Consider the following 14,299-nt stretch of genomic DNA (forward strand, 5'->3'; position numbering starts at 1 on the left):
GGAGTTAAATGCATCTAGCCGAAATAATCAGATTTTGTTCCTCATCACATCCAGCTGGTTTGTATTGCTCAGGAGGACTGATGCTAAAAAAGGGCCATGCTAGGCTGGGGACCATGGCTAACTTCCCGATTTTAGGCTTTACCATGAAAACAAATAAAAAATAACCAGGTAAATCTTACAAATGTGTTTCTGGTGGAAAAGAAAATAGGACTCTAAAAGCCATGGTCTAGAAGGCTCACCAAACCCAAAGTCTCTCTACTCCTCTTCTTCCTCCCTCTCTCCAGGATGTGGAGTGGACAGCTTCAGAGGTCAGGAAAACCGGGACTGCAGGGCCCTTCCGAATCCCAGGGACATAGGATGATTCCAACACTGGACCTCTTCGCTGCTTCTGGAAATCGGCAGCCAGTAGGCACTGCAGCCACATCACACAGGTACCCTCCATCACCTGGCTGAGCATTTGTGTACACTAGGAAAGAATGGCTCTCAAGTACAAGATCAGTTCCATAGGCAAGAAAAAGCAATATGCTTCTAATAAAATGTCCATCAACGGGCAATTATATTAAAATCAGAATGACTAACAAAGGCACTGAGAGGTTAAAGAAAGTGTGAGTGCACAAACGACTTGCAATCTACAATCTTCCTTTCTTCAAGGGTGCCCCCAAAACAGCCCGCCAAATTGTAATCATTTCACTTGTGTTATACCCTTTCTTCTTTTATTATTCGGTTTAGTTTTTCATTCTCTTCAAATGACTTGCTTTATGTTGGTTCTACTTATTTTATTTTGGTTCTACTTAAGTGCATTGGTTCTTTAAAGAAAATAACACTGCTTTGACATCTAATCTATTCAGACTACAGAAAAGAAAATTAAGCTTTAAATCAAGGACCTATAAAGTTTTTGTATTAGGTCCAGTTGATATTTTAAGCTCTCTGAGCTACATGTTTGCTTTATCATATATATCATTTTTATAGATTTTTAGAGAGAGAAGAAGGGAGAGGGTTAGAGAGAGAGAAATATCGGTGAGAGGAAAAAAACATTACTTGGACACCTCCTGCACACCCCCTACTGGGGATCAAGTCTCAAACCCAGGCATGTGCCCTGACCGGGAATCAAACCAGTGATCTCTTAGTTCATGGGCTGATGCTCAACCACTGAGGCACAGTCTTAGCTCTTAAGCAGTACAAAAGCAGGCCATGGGGTATAATTTACCAACATCTTCATAAATAATAACAACTGCAACATAGAGCTGCATACAACATGAAAGCCTTTCATTCCAAATAAATCACACTGATTCCACAGGCTTCCTCTCCCTGAAGCAGGTACTAAAACCAGGAATGCCTATATCAAAGGAGACTGGGTAATAGGCCCTATTTTTCATGAGGCAGAAAATTCTGCTCAGATATTTTTCCTGCTCCAAACCTGGGTGGTCAAGGATAAAAGATATTCACTAAAAACTAATGAAGCATCACTTATAATGTACATATTTATAATGAAATTTAGAAGCCTCAATTAATACAATTCGGGTTGACAAAACGCAAATGTGTGAAACCTCGAAAATTATAGATACAAAGCCAAAAAGCCAAAAATAGCTAGAATCAAATTCACCAATCCATCAAAAGAGAGGGATGTATGCTATTAAAAAGGCTTTCTTTTAGGTTCTCTGAACTAACAATGAAAAATAGCACCAAAATTCTGTAAGGATAATGGCATACAAATGACTTGCTGTAATTGGTATTTCTGCTTCACAATGCAATGAGTCCATTGTACCTGAGATAATGGAAATCTCTCACACAGTTGCTGCATTGTTACCAAGCAACAAGAAATAAAATGTCAGGATTAGTACTTGATTTGATATACTTTTATCACCAATAACCGTATTTCTATTCTGCTATTATTCAGGATGTAAAAGGTCACTAAGCCAAGAATTATATTGAGTAATCGACAAGAGTATACAAAAAATGCAGTAAGATTAACACTGGACACTCGCCAAGCCCATGTTTTTTATATTTACTGCTGTTTGGTAGAAATAGTAAACATTAACACCATAGTAATATGATGACTGATATGGTCATTTTGCCAAAACACTCAACTACAATGTGTCTTCATTAAAAACATCTTCATTAGCATTCAAATAGTTTTAAACCAATCTTGCATGTGATGGGAAATTTAAGGAAATAAATTGTCTTTAAATACTTCAAGACTTTGAAATAAGTAGAATCAATCACTTCATGTAGTTTTAGGTTGAATAAGGATATTATCATCTGTCGAAGAATCCTATGTCTGGTTAACTTTAGAGCACAGCAATGTGTAGATGGCTTTTTCAAAGTAATTAATTAAAAAGCATGAATAAAATGCCGAAACTGGTTTGGCTCAGCGGTAGAGCGTCGGTCTACAGACTGAAAGGTCCCAGGTTCGATTCCGGTCAAGGGCATGTACACTGGTTGCGGGCACATCCCCGGTAGGGGGTGTGCAAGAGGCAGCTGGTCGATGTTTCTCTCTCATCGACGTTTCTAGCTCTCTATCTCTCTCCCTTCCTCTCTGTAAAAAAATCAATCAAATATATTTTTTAAAAATAAATAAATAAAAAATAAAAAGCATGAATAAAATCTTATAACTGGTAAACAGTAAGACAAAGAAATGTAAATTAAAGGTATTACGTAAGTTAACAGATCTAAAAATCTGACTATAAATGACATCCATCACTCACCCAACATGTAACACTTGAAAAGGTGACTGTATTCTGCCTTAGGATCAAGGACTCCCAAGGTTAGTGGGAAGAGGGTGTTCTTCCTTTTGTGTTGTATCAAACAGTGCTCTCACCCCTTAAAACACACACACGCACGCACGCGCGCACGCACATACACACTGGGGAGTGTTGAACTCCCCAGGCCCGCATGGATGAAGTAGAGAGAACTGGGACAAACAGTTTCTGGACTGTCTTCCTCATTCTAGCCAGCTAACTAACTAACTGACGTGGAGAGCTTTACCAGATGAAGGGTGTTCAACATATTGGGCTTTACCGCACGAGTGTCAAATTTGACATTTCAGCCAAGTTCTTAAATACCGTGTCTCCACATGCCGATCAGAGAACCGTGTGTGTGAATAAATCCCGTACCGGTGTGAGCAGCAGTTGCCTGAAAATGGATGTATGTGCCTGAAAATGAACCTGTTTATTGGCATGGCTGGAAGTATTTCTTTTAAGTGTATAGAAAGAAGCTTGAAATGTTTTCCTGCTTATACTTTTTTCCCCCTCTTAGTGTCTCTCTTGGGAAAATTCTGACTTTCATGATGAAAAGGCTTTGGGGAAACCTTGCTGTCTTCTCCCACCCGCCAGGCCCAAGCTGGAGGAAGCCGCTGGCTGGTTTGGTGGCCAGCGCCCTCCGCAGCGTCAGGTGGCGGAGTCAGGCGACCTCCGCTGACAGCAGAGGCAGGACGCGCTGCTAGGAGAGACACAGTGTCCACAGTCTGCTGAGCGAAGCACCCCGTCCCTCCCTGCGGGCTTCCTATTTTTTAATAAAAAATGTAGACACAGATCGCTTCTCCAAGAAAGCGGGGAGGGTGGAATATGCACCGAGGAGACGGGCAGGAAGTGAGGGTAGGTAACAGGAGCCCTCCCGAAGCCAAATGAACTCCCCTGGGCAGACTTGGCTCTCTGGCTCTCCTTATCACACACCCAGACGCTCCCAAGTGGCTCCCGCTGCCTTTGAGGTTCATCAGCACGCCTCACCCACACAGAGGGAGGTCCAGAAATACACTGTCTGGCCTAAAAAGAGAAGTGTCTTTCTGGCGTGTGTCCACCACCCACTTGTCATTATTTCTCCCAAGTAACTACCCGCTTCCTTAAAGGGAAGAACCACACAGCCAGCACCGGCTTTGTCACAACCTTGTGGCGAGGCGTGCGGATGGCTGGGGTTTTAAGAGACAGCCCTGGCCGCTATGGCTCAGTTGGTTAAGGTTGCTGGTTCTATTCCTGGTCACAGCACCTGCCCAGGTTGTGGGTTCAGTCCCTGGTTGGGGTGAATGTGGAAAGCAACAGATCGATGTTTCTCTCTCTCCCTCCCTCTCCCTCTCCTTCTCCCTTCCCCATTCTAAAATCATTAAAAACAATGTTTTTAGCCCTAGCAGGTTTGGCTCAGTGGATAGAGCATCGGCCTGTGGACTAAAGAGTCCCAGGTTTGATTCCAGCCAAGGGCACATGCCCACGTTTCAGGCTTGATCCCCAGAGGGGGAGGTGTGGGGAGGAGGGGGCGCATGCAGGAAGCAGCCAATCAATGATTCTCTCTCATCATTGATGCTTCTCTCTCTCTCTCTCTCTCTCTCTCTCTCTCTCTCTCTCTCTCTCTCTCTCTCTCTCTCTCCCTCCCTCCCTCCCTTTCTGAAATCAATAAAATATATATATTTTTTTAATAAAATAAAAACAATGTTTTGAAAGCAAGAGACAGAGCGTATATTCCTTTGCCACCCTACTTCTAAGTCCAAAACATTTTAAGATGTCTAAGGGAATCATCACTAATATTCATATATTTATAGTGCTAACCTCCTTAAGGCTCAAGTGACAGGATGTGACAGGGGCAGGTGGGAAGGTGCAGCACTGTGGAGTGGCAGTGGCTCAGGAGACAGGCTCTACCCCAGATCTGCTCCTGGAGAGCCCTCCATGGCCTCCTCTCTAAGAGAAAGGAGATACGCTAAGAGCTCTACAACAAAGCCTGTCTGAGATGTACCGTGGTTGCGGGTACATCCTAGGAGGAGGTGTGCAGGAGGCAGCTAATAGATGTTTCTAGCTCTCTATCCCTCTCCCTTACTCTCTGTAAAAAAAAAAAAAAAAAAAAAAAAAAAATCAATAAAATATATTTTTAAAAAAAACAACAACTCCCTCTCAGCTTGATTTCAACAGTTAGCATTGAAACGGGCTACCTCCAGATTTTTGATCTTTTGAAAGTTTGAAACATCACCCATTTGTGATGATGCGAGAGTATGTCATAAAGAAATGAAAAAAAAGCAGACACCCTGGGATCAATCTTTCTAGGGTTCCAGCCAAGCTCCATGTAGCTGTGTGACATCAGGTATGTAACTTAATCTTCCTGTGTTTTCAAGTCCTCGTCTGTAAAATGGGGATAATAATGGCTCCTACCTCACAGGACTATTGTGGGGATTAAAATAATAATATACACAACAAATACAGCAGTGCCTAATCTATACTAAATACTTGCTGATAGCAGCTATTATTATTGTTACTATTTAGCAGGCAGAAGAACATGTATATAATTGATGCTCTCTGAAGATTCCTTTTATTTATTTATTTATTTATTTATTTATTTAAATATATTTTATTGATTTTTTACAGAGAGGAAGGGAGAGAGATAGAGAGCTAGAAACGTCGATGAGAGAGAAACGTTGACCAGCTGCCTCTTGCACACCCCCTCCTGGGGATATGCCCGCAACCAAGGTACATGCCCTTGACCGGAATCGAACCCGGGATCCTTCAGTCCCCAAGCCGACGCTCTATCCATTGAGCCAAACCGGTTTCGGCAGAACAAGATTATTTTTTAAAAGAAAGGACTTTAGCCGAGACCGGTTTGGCTCAATGGATAGAGCGTCGGCTTGGGGACTGAAGGGACCCGGGTTCGATTCCGGTCAAGGGCATGTACCTTGGCTGCAGGCATATCCCCAGTAGGGGGTGTGCAAGAGGCAGCTGATCGATGACTCTCTCTCATCGATGTTTCTAGCTCTCTATCTCTCTCCCTTCCTCTCTGTACAAAATCAATAAAATATATATTAAAAAAAAAAAAAAAAAAAAAAGGAAAGGACTTTACCCAGGATAATACGTAATAGCCCTCAGTACTTAGAGGAGAAATATCGACTTTGGACAGTTTTACAAAAGTATATAAAGTCAAGAGGGTTAAGCCATCAATTATTTTAAGCTGTGTTATAGGCATTTCTTCAGTAATTTACAGATGTGTGCCACGACAGGTCATCGAAATGATTCAATAAGTAATAATAATAATAATAAAAATCACATTACACAGAGAGAGCAAACCACATTATCTATTTTAAATGAAGGAACTGTAGCAAAGCCACTGCTAAAGAAACCACCATGCCTGGGATGAAAGTACCACATCCCCCAGCACTTTAAAAACAATACACTTCACTTTCTAAAAGAGGAATGCAACTGTAACATTCGACTGTGTCAAAAATACCACAGTACCGCTGCCTCTAGGCGATACCATTCTGGCCACTGAATGCAGGAATCAAAGAATGCCACACACAACACCACCATCTTCCCTAAAGAATCCACAGTTTCTAACACAGTAAGAAGGAACTTCTCCTGATACAAATAACTATTTTCGGGGGTTCCGTCTACAAAAAGTCACATTGGGATTGCACCCGAGAAGCTGTGTTTTACCCAGGACCAGAGACGTTCATGAGCTGGTCCCATCTCAGCCTGCTTCCCAGGAAAGGATTCTGGTGAGACTCACAGCCGGAAAGCAACCATCACAGCAAACTTCCAGCTATCGCATATTCCCATCGAATCCTCCCATATTCCAAACGGAAAGGCTGTCTCTGTGTGTCCTCCAAACAACAAAATGAACTGTTGTGCTTTTTCTGGAACTACTTCTAACACAACAGCAAGTGGAAAATGAACACCAGGGAAGCAGCGGTCACCTCCATGCTTACCTCCACCACTGTGGTTCCCGCAGCTTTGCACATGGGCAGGTTGAAATTCCGTGCACTTTTCCTAAACCAGGGGCAAAGGGAACAAGGAAATGGGAAGAGAAGACCAAAAATCATAAGTGTCTCCTTTAACTTTAATTACAGACTAAAGGAATGTCTATAAACTAAGACCCTGCAAATCTTTTCGGAAAGAGTGTACCATATCTTCTGTTGACAAAGCTCTTTTTTTTTTTTTTTTTTGCTTTTTAATTTTCTTTTCAATTATAGTTTACCTTCAATTAAAGTTTTATAATTATTTCCTAAATAAAAACAATATGATACACACTTCACTTCATTCAATTACATAGCTTTTTATAAGGTTGAGGGGCTATTTTTCATATTCAACATGTAGATTTTACACAGGAAAATAAAATGGATATTAATACATCTATTTAAAACTAATTTCCCTAAATCTTTTAATTGGGATGCTACTTTGTTCCTATAGTTGAAGAGTTCACTAAACTTGCTCTATTAAAATATTAAGGGAAAGAAGCAAGTACTTTACAGGACAGGGTACAGTAATTATGTTCTCTATTAAGGGGAAGCCTGCTGCTGAAATTAAGTGAAACACCCATTGGTAACGTGTGAGTCACCTGCAAAGATCATCCTGGAAGGCCAATTTCCAATGAAAGTACAACACCCACATCAGACACGGAGGCATCAAAATGTCACAAAGGTGCCAATTTTGCTGGTGGTTTTGCATTCCCAAGTTCCTACATCAGTGTACTTCCTCTAACCATAAAAATGTAAATATGTGTTTGTTTCTGAAAGCATAAGTTGATAGAAAATCTTTAATGAAGCGCACTAAGTCACACTATGGTTAACTGGAGCTTTCAAGCCACCGATGCCAATTTCACTTGGATTCGAGGAGAGGTGTAAGGACAGGTGTGTCCTTGTGTGCTCCAATGGCAGTGGCGGGAGGTGGGGGCGTGCCGGGCACCCCTATTTTAACATCGGCCTAGACAGACGTCTGCACCAGGTGTCCACTATTCTAAAATCAGTATCTTAAGAATCAAAGTGACTTGACCATTGGTGATATGCGCTCTCATTTCACATCAAAGCTTAATGTTTAGTAGAGCCACAAGCATCAAGTCTGTGCTTAAAATAGCCCTGTGCAGGGCTTAGATTCCGGAGCCAGGCAATGGAGCACGGGATAAATTCATGGAAACATTTTAAATAATTCATCTCCAGTTGCTGCTATACAATTTCATTAGTTTTTTTTTTTAAATAGCAACTGAACTTTGCAAACACTACACCAAAGCGTCAAGTGTGATAAATATGATGCAAAATGTCTTCTATAATGGCCAAAATTAGCTGTAACTCCAAAAACTGATTGGATTCAAGAAATCAAACATAGTATAAATATTACAAGTTCTTAAAAAATTAACAAAAACAATATGAGAGTGGTCACTGAGACTTTAGCTGTGATCGCACAAAAGCTGCATTTGATAAAGATAAAACATTGCTCACTAAAAACAGTAAATTACAATATTATGAGGGGGAAAAATGATTTCTATACCCTAATAGGTGAAAATTTTAATATCAAACATTTTGAAAAAGATTTTTTTAACTTTATGCATATATTGGAAGGTGGTAAAATTTTTAAAAAACCTATATAATCTATAAATCCAAAATATTAAATACTTAGTATTAAGCAAGCTTATAGTAATCTTTTGATAGTAATCAAAAGATCTTCAAATCTATTAAGTATAGCTTAAGCTATGCAGTTAATGAGAATAGAAATTGAGCACAATGAAGGTTAGACTTCTAATGGACTGCAATAGGACCGGAAAAGGACTGACTTGAGTAATTACTAGCAATATCTTTCCAGAACATCAAAGTAACTTGGGCATTTAAAGACAGTGCATGTACATAACAATCTATAATAATAAAAGCGTAATATGCTGATTTGACCTGACAGCCTTCCGGACGAAGCCTGGGCTGAGAGGGAAGCTGGAGCCGGCAGTCAGGGGAAGGAAGGCCTACTCTTGCACGAATTTCATGCATCGGGCCCCTAGTATCAAAATACGATGTGAATGTGTTCTTTTCTCATGTTTTGTAAGCATGTCAATATTGTAACGAGTCTTGGCAACTAAAATACACAGAGGAAACGTAATTTGTTTCGGCCTAAATTCAAGGGTATATAGGTGCAAATACTTAACAAGCAGAGCAATGTGGTCATCCACCAATCACAACAGACTCCCGCCAGTACTCCATCCCAGTGAGACCGCTGTCCATACTCACACCGACACACACACACACACACACCGAGACACACACACACCGAGACACACACACACACACGTACACACACATGTGCACCCTGTTTATTTTCAGCCATTTTAAAATAAAATTTTAAATACCAAACACATCAAGATATCCATTTTGTAATCATAACTTAGGAAATATTGAAATATTAAGTTGCTGAAATGCACTACATTAATCTTTTTTTTTAAGGCCATCATACTACCTGAAAATTATGTTTCCTGCACGGTCTGCCTTCCAGGCTTTCACCAAGGCGAAATCCCCTGTAATGGCTTCCTCCAGAATGAAATGTTGACCATTGAACTCCCTCACCTGCAGGAGACAAAGGGGCTGCTGTCAGGTATTTGCACAGCTGCTGTTTGGTTGTGATACGAGCTCTGATAAAGGCGGATGAGAGGGGCACAAGATTAGCTGGGAAAAGTGTCTCAGAGAGAGAAGAATCTAAAAAGAGACCCGAAGGATGAGTGTGGTAGGCAACTGGTGCTGAGTGAAAGTGCTGGAAGGGGGACCTGAGGGAACAGCTCAGTGACAAGTGAGAGCTCGGTCCGCCTGAGGAACTGAGCTAGGTCTATGTAGGTTAGTGTTCATTTTATTACTTGTGTGCATAGGTTACGTAATGAGCATGAAAACCTGTCCCTCTTTCCCTGTTCCCCAGGGGGGGAAAAAACTATACAATGTACTGTTTATATAAATGAAATGGTTTTGCCTTACCTGGTTTGGCTCAGTGGATAGAGCGTTGACCTATGGACTAAAGAGTCCCAGGTTCGATTCTGGTCAAGGGTACATGCCTGGGTTGCAGGCTCAATCCCCATTAGGGGGTGTGCAGGAGGCAGCCAATCAAGGATTCTCATCATTGATGTTTCAATCTCTCTCTCCCTCTTCCTTCCTTTCTGAAATCAATAAAAATATATTTAAAAAAATAAAAAATAAGTGAAATGCTTTTAAAAGTCCATTCATCTCTCCTAATTAATCTTTAATCACCTGTTGAGATTTTAATTGGAATTTCTAGAATCTGTAGAGGGATTTAGAGAAAACTGACACACTACATGGTCCCACCCATAAGCATAATATTTTTTTCCACATATATTTTATTGATTTTTTACAGAGAGGAAGGGAGAGAGATAGAGAGCTAGAAACATCAATGAGAGAGAAACATCGACCAGCTGCCTCTTGCACACCCCCTACCGGGGATGTGCCCGCAACCAATGTACATGTCCTTGACCGGCATGGAACCGGGGACCTTTCAGTCCGCAGACCTACGCTCTACCACTGAGCCAAACCGGCTTCAGCTGCATAATATTTTTTGAAGTCTCTTTTACTTCTTTCAATCATTTTGCAATTTTTCACTCCAAAATACTTTGTACTTCATAGTTTCTTGATACTACTATGAATGTGATATTTTATTCTATTACACCTTCTCTTCTGGTCTAGTGGAATGCTATTGATTTGTGTGTTTACTGCCGTTAGTCCTACTATGAATGGAGGGGTCTGGGTGGGGAAGGGAAGAAGCTTAAAGCAAAACTATGCCAGGGACCTGGGAACAACGTGGAAGCTGTGCTCCATCCCTCACTAAGAGGATGGGAGCCATTCACACGCAGCACTTCATTCCCATTCCCACTGCTCCCCCTAGTGGACAAGCAGCATGCTTGTAGAAAGTTTGGGTACATTAACGTCTTTAACCATACTATGGTTTAAAACTGAAATTCTTTCTTATACAACAGCTTCCCTAAAGACATTATCCCACCTTCCTTCTACAAAATATTGAATTTATGGAATCAGTAATGAATGAGGATCTTATTTAATAAAAATTTAGGCAAGTTATATAAGAAATATTTGTAAGCTGCACACATCAATATCTAGGTTTCTTTTTTAAAGGATATTATGTATTTAAGAATCATTTCTGTGAACATCAATGATAGTGTTTATATATGGAGCATTTTACATACAGACCTAGAAAACTGCATATAGATCTAAATATATACTAACCCAGGGAAAAGGAAATTTTTAAAAAATTGGCTTTTTAAAATTCTAATTGTATCATTTCCTGATGGATCTATGTACTAGTTGTTGGTGTGTTTTAGCTATTATTCTAAAATTTTAAAACAGGGAAGGAACTGGTTTTGTCCAACTGGCTACTATACTCATTTCATGGCCTCAACTGCATCTTCCCGTCCTTACTTGAATGCACTCCAGTCAAACTGTCATCACTCCAGAAAAACCCTCTACTCTGACAGAATTACTCTTTATAAAGTCACCAACGACCTCTGTGTCCAGATCCAATGTCACTTCCCAATACTCCATTACCCAACCGCGGCACACTCTGACACAGTGGGTCACACACTCCTTTGTAAAATGTCCAGTCTTTCAAATCCCCAGACTCCCCTGGGTTTCCCCTTCCCTCACTAGACCCTTTCCCAATCTTCTTTTCTGCTCCTTCAGGGCCTCTTCCCTACCTTAATATGTGAACTGGGTGTTCTCTCTCTGCCTTTATATGCGAGCTAGGTGCTCTCTCTCTGCTCTCCAGCCCTAGCCACTCATCTAGTCCCAAATTATTATCATTATTAATTTATTGTTTGTTTATTAAGTTCTTGAGGGACTAAGAGCCTGTTCTATGGTTTCCTAATATGTGAGAAAAGTTACCCCCATCCAGCACTAGACACAAAACGAAGTTATTCAGCCTAAAGCTCAAGTGTGTCCAGTATACAAAATGAAGGTGATAATGGGAGTTCCCCTTTCATTCCAGTGCAGAATTCCATATTTTGACATTGAGGGAAACTTGTGATTTCCTTGGCTTTTTCTCATCCTTCAATTGCAGAAGAGGCCTGAGCATGAAGACTGCAATAGCATTTATATCAGGTAGCTACCCTACTTTCCACATAAGCATAATCAGCAACTACAAAGGCCCCTACATTGGTAAAAATGTTATCTTAACACACACATTTTATACAGTTGCAGCTTTTTCTCATGTCCTTCATCTGGCTTCTCTGTGTGAGTTGAATGAGGAGCAGATGCTCAGTTTTAGCTGGAAGTCATACCTAACGTATTTATGCTAATGAATGACAGTGCTTGTTCTCACATAGAGGTGATTTTATATTTATACTGATTTCCCCAGTGAGCCACCAGAACCCTGTGCTCACAGTGGGGTCGGGGGTCACCAGGAGGGCCGCGTCCTACCTCTCGTGGCTTACTGGCAATGGCGACGCTGCCATCCTTGTTGTACTTGATCGGCGCCCCTCCTTCTTGCACCAGCGTCCCATAGCCTGTGCTGGTGTAAAAGGCAGGAACTCCGGCGCCGCCAGCACGAATCCGCTCTGCCAGTGTGCCCTGCCGGGGAGCAAGCAACACCCAAGGTCAGTGCCCACCCTCTGCAAGTGGACACGGAGCATTTAGACACAGAGCCTAACCTCTAAGCAGTGTTTCCCAAAGTGTGGTACGTGTACCCCCAGGGGTACGTGAAGAGTTTGGTGGGGATATGCACTGCACCGTGCTTAGCTGTGCCTGATACATCCATTTTTTTTTTATTATTGATTTTTCACAGAGAGGAAGGAAGAGGGATAGAGAGCCAGAAACATCGATGAGAGAGACATCAATCAGCTGCCTCCTGCACACCTCCCACTGGGGATGTGCCCGCAACCAAGGTACATGCCCTTCACCGGAATCGAACCTGGGACCTTTCAGTCCGAAGCTCTATCCACTGAGCCAAATCGGTTTTGGCCATCCATTTTTTTTTTTTTTTTTTTTTTTTTTTTTTTTTTTTTTTTTTTTTTTGACGAGGGGTACTCAGCATTACGAAAATTATAGAAGGGGTACACATATGTCAAAAGTTTGGGAAACACTGCTCTAAAGGATTCCCATTCCAAGCTGTACCTAGCATGGTAAATTGGTATATTTCACTAACAATGTATACTAGGAGATTAATTTAAAACAATTACTGCCTCTCTCGATAACAACCTTTCTATTCTATTTTTTTCTTTTTGTGTGTGTTTTTTTTCATTGATTTTTAGAGAGTAAGGAGGGGAGAGGAAGAGAGCAAAACATCGATGTGAGAGCAACATCAATGGATTGCCTCCTATACACTCCCCAGTTGGGGACTGAACCTGCTACCCAGGCATGTGTCCAATTAGGGAATCAAACTGGCAACCTTTCAGTGCACAGGATAATACCCAACCAACTGAGCCACACCAGCTAGGGCAGCATCTCTATTCTTAATCCACAGCATGTTAACTGCTTATTTGCATAATCACGCTTTCGGCTTCCATGTTGCCTGCTGGCTTCTTGACAACATGTCCAACATCAGACTATTTGTACTCTCTTTAAATGATTTTTCAAGTATGACACATGTAACAACTATATATATATATTAAAAAACACAAAAATAAATTCTGGGTTTTACTGTGTGCTATATGTAGGCATGGCCTGAATCTTATCACCAGTAATGATAAATAATTATTGTAGAATAATATAAAATGATCAAATTTATCTAGAATTTATTCTAAACCATTCTCATTAAGTATTTGATCTACAATATTATCTAACTAAGGAATTATCCAAAGTACAACATATAGGTAAATTCGTTTTTAATTTTATTTTTTAATATACTTTTTATTATTGATAGTATTACAGATATCATGCCTTTTCCACACTTTACTCTTTCCTCCCACCTCCTTATCCCTCCCCCACATGTTTTCAGTATGCTATTGCCCGTGTCCATGGGCTACTCCTGTAAGTATATAAGTTCTTTGGTTTCTCTCTTCTTATCCCCCCATCCCCACATCGAGGTATGTCAGTGTGTTCCATCCCTTCCTGCTTCAGGTCTTATTCTGTAAACTGGTTTTTAAAAGCCAAGAGTCCTTCAAATTTTGTTTCAGAGGAGAAACAGCTATAGACAAAGTTTCTTTGTACCTTCCATTGGTCACCTTCATCCCTCTGGTGGGTACCGGTGATGTCAAACCTGATTTCCCAGCTCCCTCCCACCTCCAACTGCCTTCCCACCGAGTATGCCAGAGGGCAATAACCTCCAGCAGCACATTCCAACAACCTCTCCACCCACTGAGGGCTGTGGTTACGGTCCAGCTACATCCTGGTCACGCTGGACAGCTAAATGGCTAATCAGTAGTAAGAATGAGGTTAGGTATTAATGGCAGGGTGTTAATGTTGTCCCAACCTGAAACCAATGTTCTACTTTAACTGGGGCCTAAACTCAAAGAAGGGACTAATGACTAGCATTTAAAACACTGAGGCAATCAAGCACGTAGGCTATTCGGGGGGGGGGGGGGGGGGGGGGGGGCGCCTTGGGACTTCACTGAAAATATTTACAGATAAGAC

General features: G+C 41.2%; 1 protein-coding gene across 1 annotated transcript in view; it reads right to left on the reverse strand.

Moving 5' to 3' along the window:
• Window positions 1-14,299, reverse strand: part of OXCT1 (3-oxoacid CoA-transferase 1) — a 107,230-nt gene that overhangs the window by 76,294 nt on the left and 16,637 nt on the right. Inside the window, exons 5-7 of the mRNA XM_084881695.1 lie at window positions 12,149-12,298; window positions 9,180-9,286; window positions 6,674-6,734 (exon numbers count right to left, since the gene is read on the reverse strand). Coding sequence (XP_084737821.1) covers window positions 6,674-6,734; window positions 9,180-9,286; window positions 12,149-12,298 — 318 coding nt within the window. The remainder of the gene's footprint in view (window positions 1-6,673; window positions 6,735-9,179; window positions 9,287-12,148; window positions 12,299-14,299) is intronic.

Source organism: Pipistrellus hanaki (assembly GCF_964339955.1).
Source record: "Pipistrellus hanaki genome assembly, chromosome: 4".
NCBI lineage: Eukaryota > Metazoa > Chordata > Mammalia > Chiroptera > Vespertilionidae > Pipistrellus > Pipistrellus hanaki.